Source organism: Molothrus aeneus, chromosome 10, assembly GCF_037042795.1.
Source record: "Molothrus aeneus isolate 106 chromosome 10, BPBGC_Maene_1.0, whole genome shotgun sequence".
Taxonomy (NCBI): domain Eukaryota; kingdom Metazoa; phylum Chordata; class Aves; order Passeriformes; family Icteridae; genus Molothrus; species Molothrus aeneus.
This window is the reverse complement of record NC_089655.1, coordinates 17,196,219-17,218,174: the sequence shown is the minus strand read 5'-3', so window position 1 is coordinate 17,218,174 and position 21,956 is coordinate 17,196,219. Positions and strand designations below refer to the sequence as shown.

Sequence of the window (21,956 nt, the reverse complement as noted above, 5' to 3'; positions counted from 1 at the left end):
GCCTGGAAAGAAGGGTGGATGATGTCACCACCTCACAGGGTGGCTCAGATTCTGCCACCTCCCTGGTGTAGTTTCCCCCCATCCCACTGTCCCCATTGTCACCCAGGCAGGGAACCAGGACTGCACCCCGGGAGGATGAAGCTGAAACCATGACCCATCCCCAGGGCGGTGAGTCAGGCTGTGCCAGGTGACTTCTGCTGGAAAGCACCTTTCAGCACCACCCCCATCCCTGTCCCAATCCCTGTCCCTGTCCCTGTGCCTGACCCCATCCCCATCCTACAATGGCACAGAAGGACCCCACGGGAGGCATTGATAGAACAGAGCGAGGTAAAAACTCCATGGAGGTGTTGGATGTTTGCAGGAAGCAGAGCAGGAGGATGAGCCAAGCCTGGGGCAGGAGCACAAGAGCAGGAGTGCCGAGGTGTGTGAGGCAGCGTCATCAGAGCTGTGCAAACAAACAGGCAGGACAGCAGGGATGGGGGAGAGCCGGGCAGAGGAGTGGGGAGGGGCCAGAACACCCTCAGCTCTGGGGCTCATGGGGTCAAGGACCCAGGGGATGGAGCTGTAGCACAGCACATCTGGGGGCTGGTGTGAGGCAGGAGCCGTCCCTGACAGCGTGATGGCAGCCGTGCTGTGGTCCCAGCCATTGTCCCATTGCCCCTTGGGCCCAGGAGGCAGGCAGGGACAGGGACAGGGACAGGGACAGGGTGCTCTGGCACCAGGGCTGTGAGCTCCCATTCACATGCTCCCGGCGGGTGGGCAGAGGGTGATGGATGAGGCCTCCATGCCGAGATAATCCCGTCCCTGCGGCCCGCGGCCGGCATTTATCTCACGCCAGGACTGACGTCACCCCCCAAGACCCCAGCCAAGGAGGCCTCACTGCTCTTCCTGGCTTTTCCCAGGGACAAGGGGCTTTGGGCCCCTCGCCCCAGGCTGCGAGCAGGTGGATTTATGACCACAGCCATGCTCCAGCATCCAGGGGACAGGAGAGGCAACGAGACCTTTATAGCTTTAATACACCTTTCTGACAGTGAAGTTTAAATGGCCTCGTAAACCCCCTTGTCATCCACCCCCAGCTGAAGGCAGCAGTTTATTAGGGCTGTAATTCTTCTCCTGGCATTCCATCAGTGTCCTTTTAATCTGCACTTGGGGGTTTTTTATTTCTGCTTAATACCAGCAGCTGTAAATGCTGTTAGGGATCATCTTGTGCAGGGACCCTCCGGGGGGAGACTGGGCACCGGGGCATGGATACGATGGAGCAGGGGGAGCTGGAGGCTGGGACAGCCCAGTTCCAACTGAGGGGTCAAAGCGGTGAGGAGGAGCCAAATTTTCCTGCTCTGAGCACATGCCTCCTCTGCAAAGCAGGCCCAGGCAGGAATGCATCCATGATGCAAGGAAAGCCTTTCCAGGGAACCTTGGGATTTCAGCAGCAGAGCCGGGCCGGGAGCTAATCCTTTGTGCCAGGCTTTCCATTTTCATCTCATTAACTGCCGCTCTCTGTGCCGCTGCCCTCTCGGTGTTTCTGGCGGGGAGATAAGTCTGCGTGCTCGCTGCGGTGAATCCTCCGCGCCTGCTCGCCCCGCGCTCCCGGCCGCGCTGACGCTGGCAGGCAGCTTCCATCCAATTACAGCGGGGTGAAGCTCATTTTAATTGCATAGAGCAACTGGGATTACGCAGACTTTATCTCCTAATTCCCTCTTTATCTCTTAACTTCACACTCACTGCTTGCATTGAAGGCAGGACAGCTTGTGCCAGGGTTTGCTGTTTCTGAAGTACCCTTTCCCCCTGCTCCAACCCCTTGCCCAGATGGGGTGGGCCCCTAAATGCTGATATTGGGGAACCCTCTGTGTCCCGTGGAGCCACAGCCTCCAGATATCCACACAGCACCTGGGAGGTCAAGCCAGGGGATGGCACCCATTACACCAGCTGTTTGGGAGGAGGGCTCGTCCTCGAGCTGGTGTCACCTGGAGGCAGAGACTCTAGGAGAGGCTCCAGTGGGCACAGCATGAGTAAAGGGCTCTTTCTCTTTACAGCCCATGGTAGTAGGTGCCCAGCACCACTGCTGAGGCTGCTGCAGAGCTCAGGGGGTCCCTGTGAGGGAGGGACAGGTTGCTTGCCACCAAAAATGCATACTGAGGACAGCAAGCATCTCAGCCAGCTCCTTGGGGACTCTTGAGGACCCTTTATCTGCTCTGTGCACTTAACCAGGATGAAAGCTTCTGCAGGGCTCTGGGGCCTTGTTAGTGGAGTCAAAACATGTTTTTTAATCTCTCCAGGTATGAATAGCACCCATGGGTCCTTGACTCCCCTACAAAGAGCAGCCCCCACCATTCCTCTCTGCAGCAGAAGCAGACAGAACTGTGATACTCTGCTCTTCCCACCTCTATTTATTCACCCCCTGAGACATGCCTGGGTTCCCCCCAGCCACCCTGGCTTGGGCATCCAGCAACACCCTCTTGGTGTGTGGACACATCCACCCCGACCCAGAGCGAGCTCTTGAGATAGTGAGATAGCCAGAGGCTGCCCCGGATGGGGCACTTGGCAGAGCTGGCCCGATAACAAACCAGCAGCTGGTCCCCTCTCCCTGCAACATTTCCCTGTTGGTTTGATGCCTCTTGGCTTCATGGAGCACCAGGTGCCAGGCTCACCCTGCTGCAGGTGGGTAAACTGAGGCAGCAGGGCAGGGGTCAGGTGTCTGGCTTAGCAAAGCTCTGCATCAGCACAGCTGGGTGTTAATTAGATATCATTAGCACACGCTAATTAATGTAATTCCAATGACCCACAATTCTGGAGCGTGAGAGCTGCTCCTCACCCTGCGCCATTGCTGTGAGCAGCTGTGTCCCTGCCACGACTGGTGGCAGCAGGAAGGGGAACAGCCGATGCCAGTGCCAGTGTCACACCACCAACGCCCTGCCAGGGCTCCTTCCTGCAGGCTGGCACGCTCCTGGCCCCACTCCCCCGGCACTGCCAACACGAGCCAGACCCAGCAGATCAGGCATTTCGGGGGCTGGCAGTGCCACACTAAACCTGTCAGTTTGGACTGCAGCAGTGCCCCAGTGAACATCTCCTTGGCGTCCTGTTGGCTGCCCCCCATGGATGGGGGCTGAGCACACTGGGGGGGCAGGGCTTTGGCGCGGGGCTGTGGCAGCCAAAGGGTGACTCTTAATCCGGCGGCAGCTGTGGGGCCCAGGCTTGCTTGCTCAAGGGATACGGCAGCTCGGTCAACAATCCCTGGCCCATTTCGGGGGGATTAGCAGCCCCCCGGGGAGGGAAGGGGCCCACATGAATATGGGGTGGGTGGGAACACAGCCCAGTGGGAACAAAGCCAGACAGGGAGGCAGCAGGGACCAGGCACCCGCCATCCCACGGCGTCCCCAAGGTGGGGGACAGGGGCTCAGGGACTGCCCCTGTCCCCATCCTACTTTCACACTGCAGAGTGCTGACAGGAGGGCGCTCTGGTTATCGTCCCCCACCACCCCAGCACGATAACCCTGCGCCAGCGTCCAGCCACCCCCCTGACCTCGTGTCCATCCTCATGTCCCACTATGGCAAGCCCCAGGGGGAAGTGGCACAGGAAGGACCTGAGCTCTGGCACTTGGGAGCTACTGGCAAACAAGGACAAGTGAGTAAACTAGTCCTTGTTTGCCACAGGTTGGCCAGCTGGGGATAATCCAGGCTGGAGGTGGCCATAGGGCATAAGGTCCCTCCAGGAGGGGAGCTGAGGAGGCCATAGGGTATAAGGTCAGCCAGGAGGGGACCCCCAGTGATGGTGGGAGCCTCCCACATATCCAGGGGCAGTCTCAGACCACTAAAACACCTGTGGATTCAAACTGGGAGGCTCCAGCTCCTGCCCAAGCAGCAGGTAGGACCCATGAGTTTGCCTTGGTGATATCCAACCCCATTTCCCATGTGCTCAGCACCCCTCCATTCCCTCTGCATCCTGCATGGGGAAGATGTGTGGTCCTGCTGTGGGGACCCTTTGCCAGTGTTTGTGGTTACTGATCTGCCAGGTGTCTGAGAGTGGCCCTGTGGCCCTCACTGTTTGCTGGGGCGAGCCCCAGGACCGTGTCTACCCTGGGTTTACTGCCCTGGGGAGCAGAAGCCCTTCCCAGGGCAACTCCCCTGGGGGCTGAGAGGGTCCCCAGGGTAAGTGCAGGTCCCTTTGATGCCTTAAGTTGGGGCCACAGAGGCAGGAGAGACTGCGGCACGCACCCAGGGAGAGGCATCCTGGGTGGTGGCACTTGGGGAATAAGCCCTCACCCCTGGGGACTTGGTGCTGGGTGCTGGGTACATGTTTGGGTACATGTACACGTGTAGCTGGTGCTCCTCCCTCACCCCTTTCCCCACGGGTGCTGAGCAGGGGCCGCTTTTCTGCTCCGTTAGGCACGGCTGTGCCGGCACATAATGACATGGTAATTGTGAGCACAGGCCCGGCCACACGCACTGCCCGGCTCTCTGACCAGCCCTCCCAGACCCGGGGTAGGTGGCTGCTGCCCGGGGGGTCCCACCTGCTGCCCCCTCCCCTGCCCATGGGACCCCCGTGTCCGGCTGCATCCAGGACTTGCCCCAGCGGCAGCGAGGGACGGGAACCTCCCGGCAGGCTGCGGTCACCTCCTCGCCTGGGAGCTGGGAAACCTGTTCTTCCCCGTGGTGTTTACACGGGTAAGAGGGGTCCTCTGCCGCTGCACATCGCATTTTCTGCTTGGTCACTTCCATCTGTGTCCCCGCATAATGATTTTTTCTGCTACATTAATTTAACACACTGCGGCGAGCCGAGGCGCTGGGACCCCGGGCTGCTTAATTGTGTCAAAGGAAAGGCTCCTGCTCCCGCTCCCATTGGTAGCCAGGGCTGCTGCGGGGTGGGTGTCCCTGCGGGGGGGTGGGAAGGGGTCTCAGGGTGGTCATAGGGCTGAAGAGAGGCAGCAATGGAAAGGTGTTGGATGTCAGAGGGGTTGGCGTGAGCCCCCAGTCCTGGGGCTGGCAGCAAGTCCCGGCTCAGACTGGGGGCTCTGAGGTGAGGGTGAGGGGTCCTAGAGACCCTAAACTTCCCTTCTAAAGAGCCTATGGGTATCTCACATCATCCCTTCAGATGTTGCAGCAGGATGGCAGCGGCACATCCCTGTGGCCAATTCTCTGCTTGGGGCCGGCAGTCCCCGCCCGGAGCCGGCGGGAGCCAGAGGGTTAAGTGCTGTTTGTGTTGGCTGAATGAGGCGGGAGCCGAACAAGCCCCCACAAACGGAGGTGAAGGGCTGCCCAGACGGGATGTGACAACCCGATTTCAGGGCTGTCAGCCCCAGCATGGTGGGCATTGAGCGGGGACATTCCTCCCCGACACTCCCTGCTCCCCTGGCTCCAGCCCCGAGACACCGACAAAGGCAGCGGGCAGCCTCTGCCCACCTCGCCCCACCATCTGGGGTGCCATGGGGCATCCGTGGGGCACGGCGGAGCTGGAGGAGCCCCCAGTGAGAGGGGGATGCTGGAGGCCCCCTCGCCCTCCCCGCTGGCGGCCCCGCCACAAGTGGCCTTTGGTATTTGCAAACATTGTGGCGAGGGGCTGGGAAGGTCTCGGCCCACCCCAGCGGGCGCCTTTGTGCTGTGCGGACCCCCGGGGGCTCATTTCCATCCCGCCCGGGCGCTCGCCTCGCTCCTTTCAGTGCCGACAGCCTTGTTCCCTGCTCCGCCAGCGTGCCCGAGCCTGCAGCAGCCGCGCCGAGCACACAGCTGTGCCCAAACCCGGCACCGTCCCCATCGCGGGGGATTGTGCCCCATCCCGGGGTGCCGAGCTGTTGTGTGTGCCACTGCCCCATGCGGTGCTTGTGGAGCTGCCCTGTCCTTGTCCCCTGAGGGTCGGTGCACACCTGCACAGGTGTCTCGGGCTGCCACGATCAGGGTGTGTGCTTCCCACGTGCACAGCTCGCACCTGCCAGCCCCAGCTGTGTGAACCCACTGTGCACTCTGTGTGTACCCGCTCTGCCCTTTTCACAGCCCATGCACACCCCCTACCGTCAGGGTCCCCCAAACCCCCCCCACCCCAGCAGGGTGCCCAAGGCTGGCGGGCAGCTCTGTCCAGCCCAGCACAGCCAGACCCATGGCACAGGGACACCATGAGCAGCTCTGGGCTCCCCACAGCTCCCAGCATCCTCCCTGCACACCCAGCTGAGGGGTCACCCCATCCCGACCCCAGCCACATCCCCCACCAGACCCGAGGAGCCAGCCCGTGCAGCTGATTCTCCAGCAGTGCCCGTTTGCTGGAACCGGTGTTTTATGGCCCTACTCAACACCTGCGGATCAATGCCAACCCGCATTTTATTTGGTTTTGGAGTCACAAAGGTGAATTGACCCAGCTGCACCTCTGCAACTGCTCTACCCCGCTGCCAGGTGCAGGGTGGGAGAGAAGGGCAAGGACAGGGGACCTCGGGACACAGCGCCCATCCCTCACCGTGCCGGGGAGTGCCCGAGGGAGATGGGGTTGCTCTTTTCTCGTGCTTTTTGTGACTGGAAAATCTCCTCGGGGGCCCCCGGCGGTGACCTCTTCCTGGGCGCAGCGCTAAGCCCTTTGTAATGGGATTTTGTGGCAGAACCGGCAAATTAGGGGCGAAGTGAATGTGTTAAGCTGCTGGTTTCTTTCTGGTGGTTCCCCCTCCCCAGCCCACGCCGGCCGGAGTTCGAACAAAGGCTCTGCTTTTATCTCGGGTCCTTAGAAGTCAGAGCTGTGCAGGGCTGTGCTTCCCGCTCCGGAACAGGCAGGGACAGAGATGGGGACATGGACCGGCAGAGCTCGGGGCTCTGCCGAAGCAGCATGGGAGGAACGTGCTGCAAGCGAGTTGTGCCAACACATTGGCTGTGGGGATACATTTAGGGAAGGGGCACAAAAGGACTCATCTCCAGGTCAGGGAGATATGGCACCGAGGGATCCCTGTGGCCTGGGACCCCTCAGCATCCAAGATGGAACAGCAGTGGGAGGGCAGCTAGGGTGGGGAAACATACGGGTCTGGCCCGGCATGAAGAAGGTCCCCAGGCCACACTGGGGCTCGGCAGCGGTGGGACCAGCTTCTGCTTCAGAGTTCATACTGTTACAGAGCAAAGGCTTCATTAACAGTGACATACAAGCCATAAATACTTGTTAAAATCCCACATCACTGACAGCATTGACAGCCGGTGCGGCCCCTTTCACTTCTTGTCTACCAACTATCCAGGGTCCCTTTGCCTTCCCGAGAGACAGCAGGGCGTTCTGTCTGCCCCTTGAAAGAGAAGAATGGGGAACCCCCAGCCTCAGGCATCTCCCCCACCACAGCCATCCCCACCAGGAGGTCTCGTTTCAAGGGTGTCCCACCATCCCTTCCACTTAGGGTGAGGGCTGATGCCCTGGAACCTGCCCCGCTGCCCTGGGTGTTTCTCAGCACCCTCAGGCAGGAACAAAGTACTGTGGGGGCTCACTGGGAAGGATGTTGCTCTGACACCCCAAAAGCCCCCAAAAGCAGGCAGGGAGCAGGCAGGGGACAGTGTGCTGCCCCAGGGCCCCGTAAGGGCCTGATTTATTGCTGTCTCTTGAAGGATGCCATTAAGGCAGCGTCCGGAGCTGGGAGCACAGCTGCCGGAGCAGATCAGCGCCTGATTAATGTTGGGCAACTTGTTATATTGTCAGATAATTATCCCCAAACTGTATGACTTTTCTGCTAAGTGGCAGCGCTTAATTGCATTTTTAATTACACTGCCATCGCGGCAACCCCTCCACGGGATGCAGGGATGCTGGGAGCCAGGCAGGAGCAGGGTAGGGGGCCTGGAACCCTTTGCAGAGGGCATGGCAGGGGCATCCCACTCCCACAGAACCCTCCTGGTGTGGGGCACACAGCTGTGGCATCCCCAAGCCGTGAGTGCTCCAGGCAGCGAGGTTTTGGAGCGATCCTTCCTGGTGCTCCCCAAGGTGGGGGGCACATGGGGTGCAGAAAAAGGGGGAGCAAGGCAGGGTGCCCCCTTTGCACTCCACGAGCTTTGAGGGCTCACCATCCCCTGCAGCTCCCCGTCCCCATCCGGCTGGGGGCAGCTCAAGGCCTGGCTTCCCCTCACAGGCAGGGACGGGTCAGGGGTCAATATGTTTAAAATTCCTCCTGGATCTCAAGCTCCGGGGAGCGGCTGGAGGGCAGCGGCTGCACGGGGAGCACCCACCGGCACCCAGGCAGGCAGAACACGTGAGGGCAGAGACAGGAGGCTGTGTCTGTGTGTGTGAGGTCATGTGTGTTCATGTCTGTGTGGTTTTGGGGGTGCACATGCACAGGAGCACCCGTGTGTGTGCTTGGGTGTTGATGTACAGCACGTGCGTGTGGATTTGGGTGTGCGCACGCACACACGTGAGTGCCCTTGTGTGCACACCCACACATCTGCTGATGTGCACATCTGGCTGTGTTGGTGTGAATGTATCGGTGTACATGTGCTGCTGTGTGCAAACATGGAGGTCTGTGCACACCTGTGAGCCTGCCTGTGCATGTCTGAGTGCCTGGGGCAGGAGGAGGTGCCTGTGTCTGTCCGTGCGGGGACATCAATACCGCATGTAGCCCTGTGTGTGTGTGTGTGTGTGTGTGTGTGTGTGTGTGCACAAAGGTGTGCCCATGGCTGCACATGTGGCTGTGAGGACACCCCTGTGCCCCCACCCAGCCAGTTCTGCCATCTGGGGTGGCTGCAGCGGGTCCTGGCTCTGCTGGACCTCCCAGGGAGACTCCCCAGCTGACCCCGTGGGGGCTGCAGGGACAGGACCCTCGGGGCTTCAGGTGCAGGAGGCACCTGCAGGTCCCGGCAGCTCCGCTCCCTCACCCATCCCTCCCTGGGACAGGGATGTTCCCAGGGCTGCAAGGGGCACAGCCTGGGACCCCCAGCACTGCAGGACTGCCAGACCTGCCTGCTGTGTCCCCTAGGGCCAGGGGCCAGCTGGGGCTGTTCCTGCAGGGTACAAGGTGCTGCTGCTGGCCACCCCCACAGCACATCCCTCCCCAGCAGGCGGACGCTGGGCAGCGCCGGGAGGAAATGCAGGCGTTATCAGGCAGCCGGCTGCAGCCCTTGCCGTGGCCTCTGGCCCGAAATTTCCTGGCATGGCCAAGACAACAGCATTTATCCCGGGCTGTGCCTTCCTCATCAAGGTGCGGTCCAGCCAAGCTTCCCCTCGACACCTTGGGGATGAGGAGATGTGGTGGATCAGGCCCCCCAGATCTCTGTCAAACCAGTGGAAAGAAAGAAACATGGATTTTGATGGGAAAGGAGCCAGTCCTGAGCCCTGCCTTGGTGCTCCTCTGTGCCCCCCATTCACACAGGGCACACAGACTGGGGAGAGAATCGGGCTTGGGGGGCTAATAAGCCCCCTGAAAGGCATCCTGGCCCCCAGCAGCCCCCCTACAAGCCCCTCTTATCTTCATGGCAGCCGGATGGGGTCTCACCAGAGAGAGGCTGAAATTTCCAGGAAAAAATGTAAATAAAGGTCCCTGTCCCGCCTGTCCCCTTATCTCAGGAATCCGGAGAGCGCCAGGCCCTTCTCCCAGCCATATTTCATCCCAGCCATCCCTGCTGGCTGCAAACCAAAGCAACAATAATGGGGATGTGTAAGAGACTTAAAGATCACAACTGCCTTAAACATTGTCAAGGCCCCAGAATGGAGGGAGGCTGTGTCTCAGGGCCCACCAGGATCCCAGGACCATGGAAGACACAATTTCCCACCCCACATGGCTGGGGCTTTATAGCATGGTCAGAGGTGTTTGGTGCTTCAGACCTCAGCACATACCACCCAGCCATGGGGGTTCCAGGGTGGGAAAGCTTTTGGGTTCCCATTGCCCACCTGGTGTCTCCACGCAGCAGGGTCGGGGCTCAGCCACTTCCCCTCCCTGCTCCCAGATCAGCTGCTAATGATGTCTCCTGACCCTGCTCGAAAAGAATGTAAATTATTCAGCTTCTCATCAGGACAATTAAATTAGCTCCTCATTGCAGGCCATGAATATTTCAGGGGGGCAGGGGCTGGGGAGCTGGGGGGGCCAGGGGTGACAGGGCTGGGGCTGAGCCCCATTCCTTGTCCAGGAGGTGCAGTGAGTGTGTCCATTCTCAGACCACGGGGGACAGAGAGCGTGGGGAGTAGGGATCGGGGGTCCTGGCAGAGGGTTTGAAGTCTGGTGCCCAGATGTCGGGGTCCCATGTGGGCAGTCTGTCCTTTTGCCCTGTCTGTCTGGGTTACCTTCCCAGCTGCTGACAGAGGCCAGGTGCCAGCAGCCAGCCCCTGCCCCACTCCCAGAGCACCTCCTGCACCCCACATTGCCCCCATTTTTCGGGAGGACACCTGGGCGTTGGTGGCACTGCAAGGGGCTGCCTCCACCCTAGATATCCCAAATCCCCCCTGCCTTCTCCTTGCCCCAGGCTGTGCCAACTCCTGCCCGCTACCCTCCCCGGAGCCTGCGGGTTCTCCGTCAGGATTTCTCTTTCCTTTCTTCCTCGCACTGAACAATTAATAATTTATCCCATAATAAAAGAGGAAACAGTTAATGAGATGAAAACAAGCCAGAAACATCTGCTGGGGCTGCTTTCATCGCCTCCCCGGGCCGCCTGCGCAGGAAGCGGGGGCGGGAGGGGGACGGGGGCGCCGGGGGGGCCGCGGCAGCGGGAGACTGACTGTGCCCGCATCCAGCCTTCCCTGCCACGGCCCCCTCCTCCTCGGGGACCCCCAGGCCAGGCACTCTCTCCCCACTGAGCCATCAAAACCTGGCTGAGAGCTGCCAGGCTCAGGTCATGAATAGCACTGGGTGTCCTGCCATGGGGGTGTCACCCTAAAAAGGGCAGTGAAGCCTGTTGGTCTGATGCTGCCCAGTGTCCCCAGAAGTGTGCCTGGCTGCTGAAGGGGGGACAGGGCTGTCCCCTCTATTCCCTGTTCCCAGCCCCCATGCCCAGCTGTTTTTCATTACTGTGATCTGATCTCCAGTGAGTGGGGCTGCCCCCAGGACCTGATACTATCGGGGCAGCAACACGGCCCCAAACCCTCCTGGGGTGCCAGGAGGGACACGTGGGGATGGGGCAGGGCACCCTGCCAGCAAAGGGGACTGCAGGACTGACCCCATGACTCAGTGCTTTGCTGAGATTTATGGAGTTCAAGGAGGAAGCTTATTTTGGGAGCGCCTATTTCGGAACTGTGGCTTCATGGCATGTGAGGAGAGGTGTGAGGGGACATGGCTGGGATGTAGTGGGGATGCAGGGTGCTGGGGAAAGGGGGCACTGAGAGCAGGCAGGGGACAGGCAGGGAAAGGGAAGGGGAAGGCAGCAATGCTCAGAGGCTGCTGACGTGTGGCCAAGACCCGGACTGGAAGAAAGAGCCACCCCCGACCAGCCCCACCATCAGCTTGGTTATGGGAGGGGACTGTGAGGTGCCACAGAGGGACCCTGGGCTGCAGGGATGGGGATTTGGGTAGGGGCAGTGGAGCTTGTGCAGGATCTGCTGCCTGCCTCTGTTTCCAATTTAGCTGATCCTCGCCCCGATCCCTGCAGCTCCCTAATCTGTTTGTCTTCCAAAGCTGTTAAGTTAATTCCGAACCCAGCAAAATCCCACGGCCTTCATCCCAGCCCACCCTCCAGCTCGATGGGTCTGGCAGGGGCATGGCAGGCAGCTGCCAGACCTTGCCAGTGTCCAGCACGGAGCCCTTTCCATCATGAAGGAGCAGGAGCTTGCTCCTGCAGACTCTCAGACCAGCCTCCAGCAGCCCCCAGGTCCCTCCTGGGGCCGGGTGCCGCTGAGGGCCGTCATGGGGACAGGCGGCTGTGATGACAGCTGGGGAGATGGCCTGTCCCTCTGCCAGCCCGGACAGGCACCCGGCCCCGCTCCGAGAGGTGCCACGGAAAAACTGACATCAGCACCAGCCCGGAGGAATTCGGTCTCCCTGGCCCATCCCAGCTGGGGACAGGGACAGAGACAGGGGCCTCTGCCATGCACCACAGAGAACTGAGCAAGGTGAAGCAGGAGGGGGTGGTGTGAGCCCCCTTCTTTGCTGTACCCCTTCCCAGGGGCCAGGAGCAGCCCAGAGGTCTGTGAGTATCCCCAGGGTACAGTCACTGACTCTGCTCCCTGTATGCACGGCCCCCTTCAAGCTCTGACTGCAGAGATCAGCCAGCTCGTGACACTGGTGACACCCCCTGTGCTGGTGAGGGACAGTGGCTGGGGTTGAATTCCTCAGTGAGGAGAAAGAAAGTTCTAATCGCCTCCCTGATATCTTGGGGCTTCTGGTATAGTTATGTCATGGTCACCCCTTGGTCCCCTCTGTCCCTCACCCCACAGGATGTGCCTGGGGTGGCGATGAAGAAGTTGCAGAGAGATGGTGACACCCCCCCAGTTGCCTCCATGCTGGAGACCCCGACATCCTGCCCCCCTCCCCCAGACATGCTCCATCATCTCCTCATTCCCAGCCCGGGTAATTGGTGGCCTGGTGACAGACGGGCTCATTAACAGCTTAATTTCGGCTTCATCTCTTCCTGCCTGACCCCCAGCCCAGGTGGGGACTCAGCCAGCAGGGTGCAGGGATGGGCACCCGGAGAGGCCACATTGCTGCACCCCATGGGGTGGGAGAGCAGAGGGGTGCACAACACGGGCTGGCAGCACTGCCCGGGGCTGCCGACAGCAGTGGCCCTGGCTCCCAACACTGGGGTGCAGGGGAGACCCCCATTCCTCAGCACGGGGCAGTGCCTCCCTGCTCCTTGCCCCACTGGGATGGGCAGGGATTCCACCATGGCAGGTGCAGGCCGTTGCCCACCTTCCTGGCCTCACCAATCCCTTGTTTGCTTCCCAACGGCAGCGGCCCTTCGGCTCCTTTGTGCCGGCGGATAACAGGGATAACAGGGATTGTGCTCCCTCTGAAGTGCCGGCCCTCAGCCCCACACCCACACTGGGCACCAGGATGTGGGCACACCAGCCAGGAGTCCAGCCCAGGGCACGGGCAGCAGTGCAGGCAGACTTGAGGCAGCAGGTGTGGCCATGGGGTGCAGGCAGCTTTTGCACCCCCTCTGCTCTTCTGCTTTGCTGTCAGGTCCGTATTGCAGCCCGTGAGCCCGTCCCCAGCACCCCAGCACCAGGGCAGTGCCCAAACCCTGTCGCTGTCCCCCTCCCAGGGAAAGCAGCTGGCAGCAGCCCACGATGGCTGATGTGGGGCCCCCAAAGGCCGCCCCACCGGATGGAGGCCTGGCTGCCTTTCAAAGGCGTTTGTGTTGTATAATTTATCGGCAGGAGATAACAGCAAGCGGCCAACAAGGAGGGGGCTGTAGCCCTGCTCTGGGGAGTTTGGCACCACAGCACTGCTGCTGCCAGGATTCATCACACTGGGGCACACACACCTCCCTGGCCAAGGTGTAGGTCCCGTTTTGGTTTGGGGATGCCCCAAGGCAGAGCCAGAGATGGTCCCTCTCCGTGCCCTGCTTTGGAGCTGCTGCCTGCCTCACACAGAGACCCCAGGGGCTACTGCACCACCAGAGCAAGGGCAGCCCAGGTCCAGTATTTGGGGGTTCTTCACCCCAGGAACACATGTACTTCCTAGCATGGAGGAAGGGCAGCAGGCATGGAGGGGCACAGGGTAGGGAAGGACTGGTCCCACGGGCACGGGGGCAGCACCTGGCAGCGGATCTGAGGAGAGTTTGTTTAATCCCAGATAAGGAGGAGACGCCAGGCACCTGGCTGGCAAACGGGCGCTCCCTGGGCAACAGCAGCGAAGGCAGTGCTGGCCCCAGCCCCCCAGCTCCTCTGCCAGGCCCATCTGCACAGAGCTGCTGTTAGCTGGGTACATGAGGCCCTCACATGCCACTCACATGGCCACCCACACTCCCATGGCACAGCATGCCATGGCATGGCATGGCACATGGCACGGGGTCAGTGGAGCAGCCGGCACACGGCACAGCCAGGGCAGATGGGCATGGAGTGCAGGGGAAAGCAAAATCCTCTGCCAGCCTGGGCCAGATTTACACCAGGGCCAGCAACCCCCCGGCCAACCTTGCCCCAAGGGTTGCATGGGCATGGGGCCAAGGAGAGGGCTTAGGGACAAGGACAGCTCTTGGCATCGTGGTCCTGCTACACAGCCAGAGCTCAGGAGGTTCAGGGCTGTGCCAGCCTCCTGCTGCCACCCTGATCCTGTGGCATCTGTGGGGCATCTGGAAATCCATCCCCCCTTCCCCATCTGGCTCTGGAGGTGGCTGCATGCCCATGACCCTGTCCAGGATGGGGGCTCAGGTGTGGGGAGGCAGACGGCAGGGCAGGCTGGCAGGGTCGCTGGGCACAGCGCCCCTGGGGCTGCCTGGCTGGCTGCCTAGCACAGCCCCAGCGGCCTGCTGGCCTGTACCGACTGTGCCAGGTCTCAGCAGGGGCAGACAGGCACAGCCAAGTGGGATTAGCCCTTTGTGTCACCCTGCAGTGGCCCTGAGAGCATCCAAGCAGGGGGCACAGCTTTGCCATGGCCTTCTAGCCTGAATCACATCAGGATCCCAATGGGTATCCCTGAGTACAGGGGGGGCTGGCACATGGACACCTCCCCGAAAAACAGCCCTGGCCCCCACACCACCCTGCTCCGGCCGGCTGGTGTCCAACAAGCAGGTCACATCCCTCCAGGACGGCACCCTGACCATTCAGTGGTCGTACTGGTGAGCCTGGCTGTGCTGGGACTCCCTCCGTTCCGGCACACCCCGGAGCTGTCCTGCCATGTTCGGTGTGCTGCTGCCACCCCCTGGCAACCTGCACAGCCTCGGGTGTCCCCCGCAGCCCCTCGCTCAGGGCTGTCCCGGTCCCCTGCCCCAGCCCAGTCCTGCCCCCCAAACCAGCGGGCCCGCGGGATGCAGGATGCCGGGAGGGCTCAGGAATCTGGGCAAGGGTCCACACCTCTCACCTTGCACCAGAGGGGAGCCTGTCTGTGGTCACCGCGTTCTGGCAGGAGGAGGTTCCTGCCCCTCCCCGAGCCAGGGTGGACAGAGTGGGGAGGGGGCAGCGGGGCTTGGGGGAGTCACCAGCCAGGCGATGATTAGAAGGAGCCGAGGTTCCGTCCCAGCGCATTAAGACTGTCCCTGCTGAGTGCCACCGCCGCGGGGTGACCCCGCCGTGAACCGCCCACGCTCCCCGACGAATCCCCAGACCCCTGGCAGCAGCACCGCCCTTCACGCCAGTGTCCCCGCTGCGTGTCACCCCCTGCCTCGTCCCGCTGCCTGCGCCCCAGGCATGCGTGAGGATGCGCTGGCACCGTGTCACGGAGGGGATGTGCCATGCAGAGGTCACACCTGTGTCTGGGGACCACGGGCATCTTGTGACAGGCCTCTCAGTGAGGATACTGGGGCAACCTGGCTCTGTTGCCATCCCGGACCACGACCTGGAAATGTCTGGTCGAAAAGCCACCTCGCTGCAGGCATAGGGGCACACACGGGGAGCCATAGATGTCCCCGCTCACGACCTGGTGGTCCCCAGGGAGATGGTGGCATGTGACTCACACACAGCGCCGTGCCACCCGCCCTCCGCAGTCCCCATCGCACAGGGAGGGGACACCTGCCGGCTCCACCAGCCTTCCTTGTGCCACATCCGGGCGGGCACTGGCGGCACAAACGAGGCGCAGGGTCCCCGCTGCCCGGCCTCTCCTGAGGCAGGGAGGAATTCGCTCAGGCGGGCTGGGGGTGGCATTCGGGGAACGCGGCGGACAGGGCTGAACTCTTGAACCCGCACCGGCAGCTCCCGACCGCATGCCAAGCACGGAGCACCCCGTGGCGCCCAACGTGCGAGCAGCCCCCGGCCGTGCCAGACTCCCCTGCTCCCCTCACGGTTCACCGGCAGGACACGGGGGACGCGGTCACACGTCCCTTCCCGCCGTGGCTGGCGGGCGAGGAGGAAGAAGCCGGTGGGAGCGGCAGCCCCGAGACCCATCGCTGGCTGAGTCCGCGCAGCTCATCACACCGATGTCCAGCTGCCATCGGGGAGCGCGGGTGAAGCCCCTCTGTCCCTGCGGGGAGGGTGGGACACGGGCTGCAAGGGCCCCGCGGGACATCTCTGACACCTCCCGGGACTCCCCGAACCCCTCCCGGGACATCCCGGACCCCACTCGGGACATCCCTGACTGCCCCGGGGACATCCCTGACCTCACTCAGGACACCCCTGACCCCTCCCGGGACCCCCCGGACCCCTCCCGATACCCCCCAGACCGCTCCCGGGAGTCCCGGTTCCCGCCGCGCGGGGGCGCTGCGGTGCCCGCTCGGTGCCGGGGGCGGGGCCTTGCGCGCGGCTCCATCCGCGGCCTGGCGGCGCCCCCTGCCGGCCGCGCGCGCGGCCGGGGACACGGGCACGGCGCGCGCTCCCGCCGGGCCTGGCGGGGACGGGTCCCGCCCACCGTGAAGCCACTTCCGCCCGGCCGTGGCGGTGCGGTTACGTCATCACTGCGCGCCTGGCGGGAGCGGCGCCGGGAGCGGAGCCGCTGTCATGGCCGGGATCCTCTTCGAGGACATCTTCGACGTGAAGGACATCGACCCTGAGGGGAAGAAGTTCGACCGCGGTGAGTGCGGCCCCGGCCCGCTTCTCCTGGTCCCCCGTCTGCCCCTCCCGCCGGCGCTGGTCCCTCCGCGTGTTGGCGGCCCCGGGAGCGCCCCCCTTCCCCGGGGCTTCCCCCGCCCGGCTGCTGTGCCGCCCCCAGCCCGCGGGCCCTGTGGCGTGCATTCCTCTACCACCGTGTTCCTCTCCCTGCCTGTGCACACCTCCGTCGGCTGCCGGGCTCTGGCATCCATCCCACCGAAAACGGCTCCGGTGCCAGCCTGGGGTGGGAAGATGACCCTGTTCCCACCCAGCCTGAGGAGGGAAGATGACCCTGTTCCCACCCAGCCCTCGCGAATCTTCTCTGTCCTTGTCCCTGACTCTGTTGCTCTCTCCAGTGTCGCGCCTGCACTGCGAGAGCGAGTCCTTCAAGATGGATCTCATCCTGGACGTGAACATCCAGATCTATCCCGTGGATCTCGGTGAGCCATCGGCACAGCCGGTGTCGGCTTGGGTGGGCGAGGTTAGAGGGGGTAGAGTCGGGAATTGCTGTGATCAAGGAATAAGCTGCCTCAGGCTTCCTTGTGCCCCTGGGTTGTCCCCAGGTGACAGGAGGCTCAGGGCACTCTCAGGGTACTGAGGCTGAGCTGGGTTTCTGCTTCACCTCCCTGTCATTTGGGTCACCTCTGTCCCTTTCCCCACAGATGCTGTCTAGGGAAGCTGCTTCAGCTGGTGGTAACCTGGCTTTAAGGGAGAACTCCTGAAATTAACTTCTGCAGCTAAATACACAGAATGTGTGAAAAAGAGAATATTACCCTTTATGAAACACAGAAGGGCTGAAGCTGATGCTGCATGGGGCTCATGTACCTGCCCAAGGGTCCAGCGAAGCTCTCTTGGGGATATAAGTAAATATCTTCTTGTGTCCCCTGAAAACCCCAGCAGTGGTGTCCCTGTGGCTCTGGTTTCCTCCATGATGTAGGCAACAAGGACACACAGGATCCAGTGTGACCTTTCACACATTCCCCACAGTCCTGTTGGAGAACTGGCAGCAGGGACAGAGTTTGTTCAGCACCCCCTGCCAGGGTGGCCCTTTGCCCCCCCTGAGTTCTGGCTGTGTGTGCTGCTGCTCTCATTGTGCTCTGACCTTCTCAATGCTGCTCTGGCTTCCTCACAGGGGACAAATTCCGCCTGGTCATCGCCAGCACCCTGTATGAGGACGGTACCCTGGACGACGGCGAGTACAACCCCACGGATGACCGGCCCTCCAGGTACAGGGCACAGCTGGGATGGGTGGGAGACAGGGACACAGTGCAGTGCTGAGACTGGATGTTTCAGGCTGGACACTAAGAGGAATTTCTTCATGGAGGGGGTGGTTAAACATTGGAATGGCTGTCCAGGAGGATGGTGGAGTCACCATCCCTAGAATTGTTTAAGGAAAGGCTGCATGTGGCACTCGTGCCATGAACTGGTGTTCAGTTGCAGGTTGGACTTGATGATCTGAGAGGTGTTTTCCAGTCTAACTGACTCTGTAACTGGGAGGTACTTTCTCCCAGAGGACACTGAGCTGGGGGAACGGCCAGGTTTGATTCCTTGCTGACCTGAGGCTGTGCTGTTGCAGGGCAGACCAGTTTGAGTACGTGATGTACGGCAAGGTGTACCGGATCGAGGGGGACGAGACCTCCACGGAGGCGGCCACGCGCCTGTGAGTGCCTCGAGAGGGAGGACACAGTGCCCTGGGTGGGGTGGGGTGGGGAGCTCTGGGATCTGGGCTCGGCTCTCCATGGGATTCCCTGCTCTCACTACTGCTCTCCTCCCACCTCAGCTCTGCCTATGTGTCCTATGGGGGGCTGCTCATGCGCCTGCAGGGAGACGCAAACAACCTGCACGGGTTTGAGGTGGACTCTCGTGTTTACCTGCTGATGAAGAAGTTGGCCTTCTAGCACACCTCCATGGGCTGCCCCCCAGACATCCAGCTGGAGCCCTGAGAGCCCACATTCTGCTCCAGCATCCATGCTGCCCAGCCTCTTCAGAGCTGAGGAGGCAGGGGCAGTCCCCCTCCTCATCCCAGTGTCTTCTGACTCCTGCTGGGATCCACATCTCTGTTTGTGAGGAGAGAGGTGCCTGACATCTGAGTGGACACCATGCTGGCTGCTCCAGTCTTGCCTGATGGCATCTCCTCACCTTCACCTGTGCTCAACAGCCCTGGCACTGTCCAGGAGCAACCAGTCTGGGACAGCTGCCTGCCTCCCTCTGGGGACCATTCGCTCAGGAGCCATCCTGAGGCAGGCTGCCTTGGGTTTGATTAAACTGGGATGTTTTGTACACCTGGCTCTGCTTGCTGAGAGACAAGGCTGGCAGGGAGTGGATATACCTGCACAGGGGCTAAGGGGGGACCCTGCCACTTCCCAAAGGATGGGGAGTCCAAACCTGCAGCAGGTGGGTGCAGAGAGGAGGAGTGGAAGCTCAGGCCATGCTGGGGGATCCTGCAGCACTGGCAGCTGCCATGGCTGAGAGCGGGCCCTGGGCAGAACTGGGAGCATGTCCCAGAGGAGCTGACTTCTGCCCCAGGCACAAGGACACACACAACTCTTTAGAAAAATAGCTCTTTAATCAAAAAGCATTCACAGTAGAGGTGCCTGCCCAGCTGGGAGCAGGGCCTGTGCCTGCTGGCATGTGAGTGTCACTGTTTGCCTCCACGCATTGCACAGTTGTGAAGACTTGAGGAGCAGGTGCCAACCCCTTCCCTCTGGGCATCTTCCTGGGCACCCAGAGCACAGCTTAGTGTCCTGCAGGATTGCTCCAGCATTGCTTTGTGGTTGAACCCTGTGTGCAGCCTCATTGGGCCCCACATGGAGGGTCTCTGCTGTCCCCCTGTCCTTGCTTGCATGAGACCGTGGCCAGGTCGTAGAAGAAGAAGCGCAGCTTGCCCTGTACCAGCTGCCGGTAGGTGAGGAAAATGCTGGAGACGTGGGTCTGCTCCATGGAGTGTGGGGAGCAGCTCGGCTCCCAGTGTCCTGCCTGAGAGTGGGACAGAGGGGTGACAAACACCGCTTCACCCAACCCAGCCCAGCTGGCACCTGTGCTGGGGTGGTCTGGCTCGTGTGGGGAGGTCTCACCTCCCAGCTGAAGGTCTGCAGGAGCAGGAAGAAGGAGTTGGCGTGTCGGTAAAGCTGGCTCAGCTGCCTGGCCCCGCACTCGTCGCTCACCTGGCCCTGGGCCCCTGCTGCAGCACCCAGCAGCAGGGCCAGGTCACACAGGATCTCCCGCCGCTTGGTCTCGTTCTGGGGGAGCAGACAGTGACCCCCCAGGGCCTTGTTGCTTTCTGTGCTCACCTTAGGTCTGGATGGAGTCCTCTACCCTCCCTGTGCCACCAGATATGCCTACAAGCATTTTGTTCAGCATTTCTGGTGCTTCCGCCAACCCAAGGTTCCTTCTCCAGTCCTGCTGGCACACCAGTGCCAGCACCCTCCTCCCAGCCCCTCTCACCGATTTGGATTTCCACTGCTGGAAAGTGAAGTCCACCAAGGGCAGCACTGCAGGGCACCTGAGTGCAGGCAGGGCCTGGCACTGGCCCTGGTGAGGAGAAACATCAAAGTGAGGTGCCAGGAACTGTGCATGTCCCTGGTCTTGGGTTTTGTGGGGACTCTATCCTCACCACTCTCTTTTCCATGTCCTTGGCCTCCACGATGTACTTCTGGATAAGTCTGCTGTCACAGACCAGCCGTGTTGGGCTGGCACGGTCCTCTTTCACGTGCAGGAGGAAGGATGTGAGGAGGAGCAGTCCTGGAGGAGATAGGGTTGCCTTGTGCATTGTGCCAGCCTCCCTGGGCAGTGCCAGCCCAGAGCCACCTGCAGTCCTCTCCCCAGCCCTTTGGTGGTCCCGACGGCCCCGCGGAGGGGGTGCAGGGGGCGGTGTGAGAGGCTGAGGAGGGCCCGGTGCTGCTCTCCGGTCAGCCAGCGAGGGGTGCCGGTGCTCACGGGGGAGGCCGCGCTTTCCGTGCCGGTGGTGTGTGCCAAGGGGCCGCACAGCCACGTCTGCCAGGTTTTTCGGCCGCGCTCCAGGCAGGGAAGCAGGGCTGTACTCCCTGTGCAGACCAGGGCCAGCCCTCCGGATCCCTGCCAAGAGCAGTTCCAGGCGTCATGTGCACTTCGGGGAATCCCAGCCTGCAGTGTCCCACAGGGAACATCTTCTCCTGGCTGCTGCCCTGGCTGAGTGTTCCCCTGATGGCTCCGCCTTCCCCAGTGCCACTGCACACCACTGTGCCCAGCAACTGCCCACCCTGCCAGCTTCTCCACACCCTCTCTGCAGCCTCCTGCCTGCCTCGCTGCCTGCCCTGGCACTACACCAAAAATCCTCAGTGCAGCCTGTTTACCTACGATGGGCATGGAGAGATGCTTGCTTGTCCTCACAGGCTGGCACTGGCCAGGTCCAACTAGCCCAGAGCCACCCTTGGGGTTTGGTGCCCAGCTGTGGGACTCATCGTTCAGGGGACGCTCTGGCTGTGGGGCCACAGTACCCACAGTCCCTTCCTCTGCACCCGGTCCCCCCTTTAGCCACACACTCACTGTTCAGCTCCATGCTCGGCTGGGGGCTTCGGCCCTGCATCTTCCACCCTGGGGCCGGCGGCTGCTCCCTGGCTCCCGTCCCCCTTCCATGGAGGGCAGCGGTGGCGCGGGTTCCCCGCGGGCCGCCCGGCCGGGACGGAGGGCCGGAGCCAGCGGCGGCCCCGGGACAGCTCGGCGCGGCTCCGCGCCTCCGGCCTGGCCGCCCCGCCGAGGCAGCACGATTTCCTGTTGTGTCGCCCTGACCTTCCAGCAAAATCGCAGCGGGGGCCCCGGGCCCGGGGAAAGGCTTCCTGCCTCCGGCCGCTTCCTCCCTTGGCTCGGGGCACGGGAAGGGCGTCCCTGGGCGCCCTCCGTGGCTGCTCACCTGGCCCCGGGCCTGAGCGCTCAGTGGCCAGCACCTCAGTGCCTCAGCTGGGCCTGTCCAGGGGTAGAGGGTAGCCCTGGCACCTGCAGAAGAGATGGTGTCAGTGATCCTGCACTGGACAGCCCCGGGATTATCAGCCCTAATGAAGTCCTGCTCCTGGCTGTGGCAGCCAGGTACAAAAGCCACCCCAGAGCTGGACTAAAATCCTGGTGACCTTCTCCCAGAGGTGGACTTCATCCACGGTAACTTTTACCCTGTTAGACCCCATCCCTGTTGACCCTCAAACAAAGTCATGCTCTGACCCCTGCATCCACCAGAGGTGACTCAGGGAGCTGGAGACTCCTGGGATGGCTGTGGTTCATGGGATCCCTCTGGGCTGGGGAGGGCTATGATCACAGGCGTCATAGCTAGTGCATGGCCCCAGGGCTGTTTCACAGGGGTCTTGGTTGGGACTGGGCAGGGTGAGGCACCCACAGATGCCACCTGCCTGGGTAGGAGAAGCACAGGGGCCTGTTCAGCACCATGCCCTGGCAT

The 21,956-nt window shown here is 61.9% G+C and overlaps 2 protein-coding genes across 3 annotated transcripts; one reads left to right on the top strand and one right to left on the bottom strand.

Annotated features, from left to right (window-relative positions):
* Positions 1-16,392: 16,392 nt before the first annotated feature.
* Positions 16,393-18,814, top strand: POLR2H (RNA polymerase II, I and III subunit H). Of its 2 annotated transcripts, XM_066556693.1 has the most exons (5): positions 16,393-16,517; positions 16,891-16,974; positions 17,667-17,760; positions 18,111-18,194; positions 18,315-18,814. In XM_066556693.1, exons 1-5 carry the CDS (start codon positions 16,445-16,447, stop codon positions 18,430-18,432), a joined length of 453 nt encoding a protein of 150 aa, XP_066412790.1. In that variant the 5' UTR covers positions 16,393-16,444; the 3' UTR covers positions 18,433-18,814. The 2 variants fall into 2 exon arrangements, with proteins under 2 accessions (XP_066412790.1, XP_066412791.1); XM_066556694.1 differs by lacking the exons at positions 17,667-17,760; positions 18,111-18,194.
* A 267-nt stretch (positions 18,815-19,081) lies between these two features.
* Positions 19,082-21,138, bottom strand: THPO (thrombopoietin). Its single transcript, XM_066556945.1, has 5 exons — positions 21,059-21,138; positions 20,148-20,275; positions 19,979-20,065; positions 19,609-19,773; positions 19,082-19,510 (listed from the first exon to the last, which is right to left on the bottom strand). Exons 1-5 carry the CDS (start codon positions 21,096-21,098, stop codon positions 19,328-19,330), a joined length of 603 nt encoding a protein of 200 aa, XP_066413042.1. The 5' UTR covers positions 21,099-21,138; the 3' UTR covers positions 19,082-19,327.
* Positions 21,139-21,956: the final 818 nt, after the last annotated feature.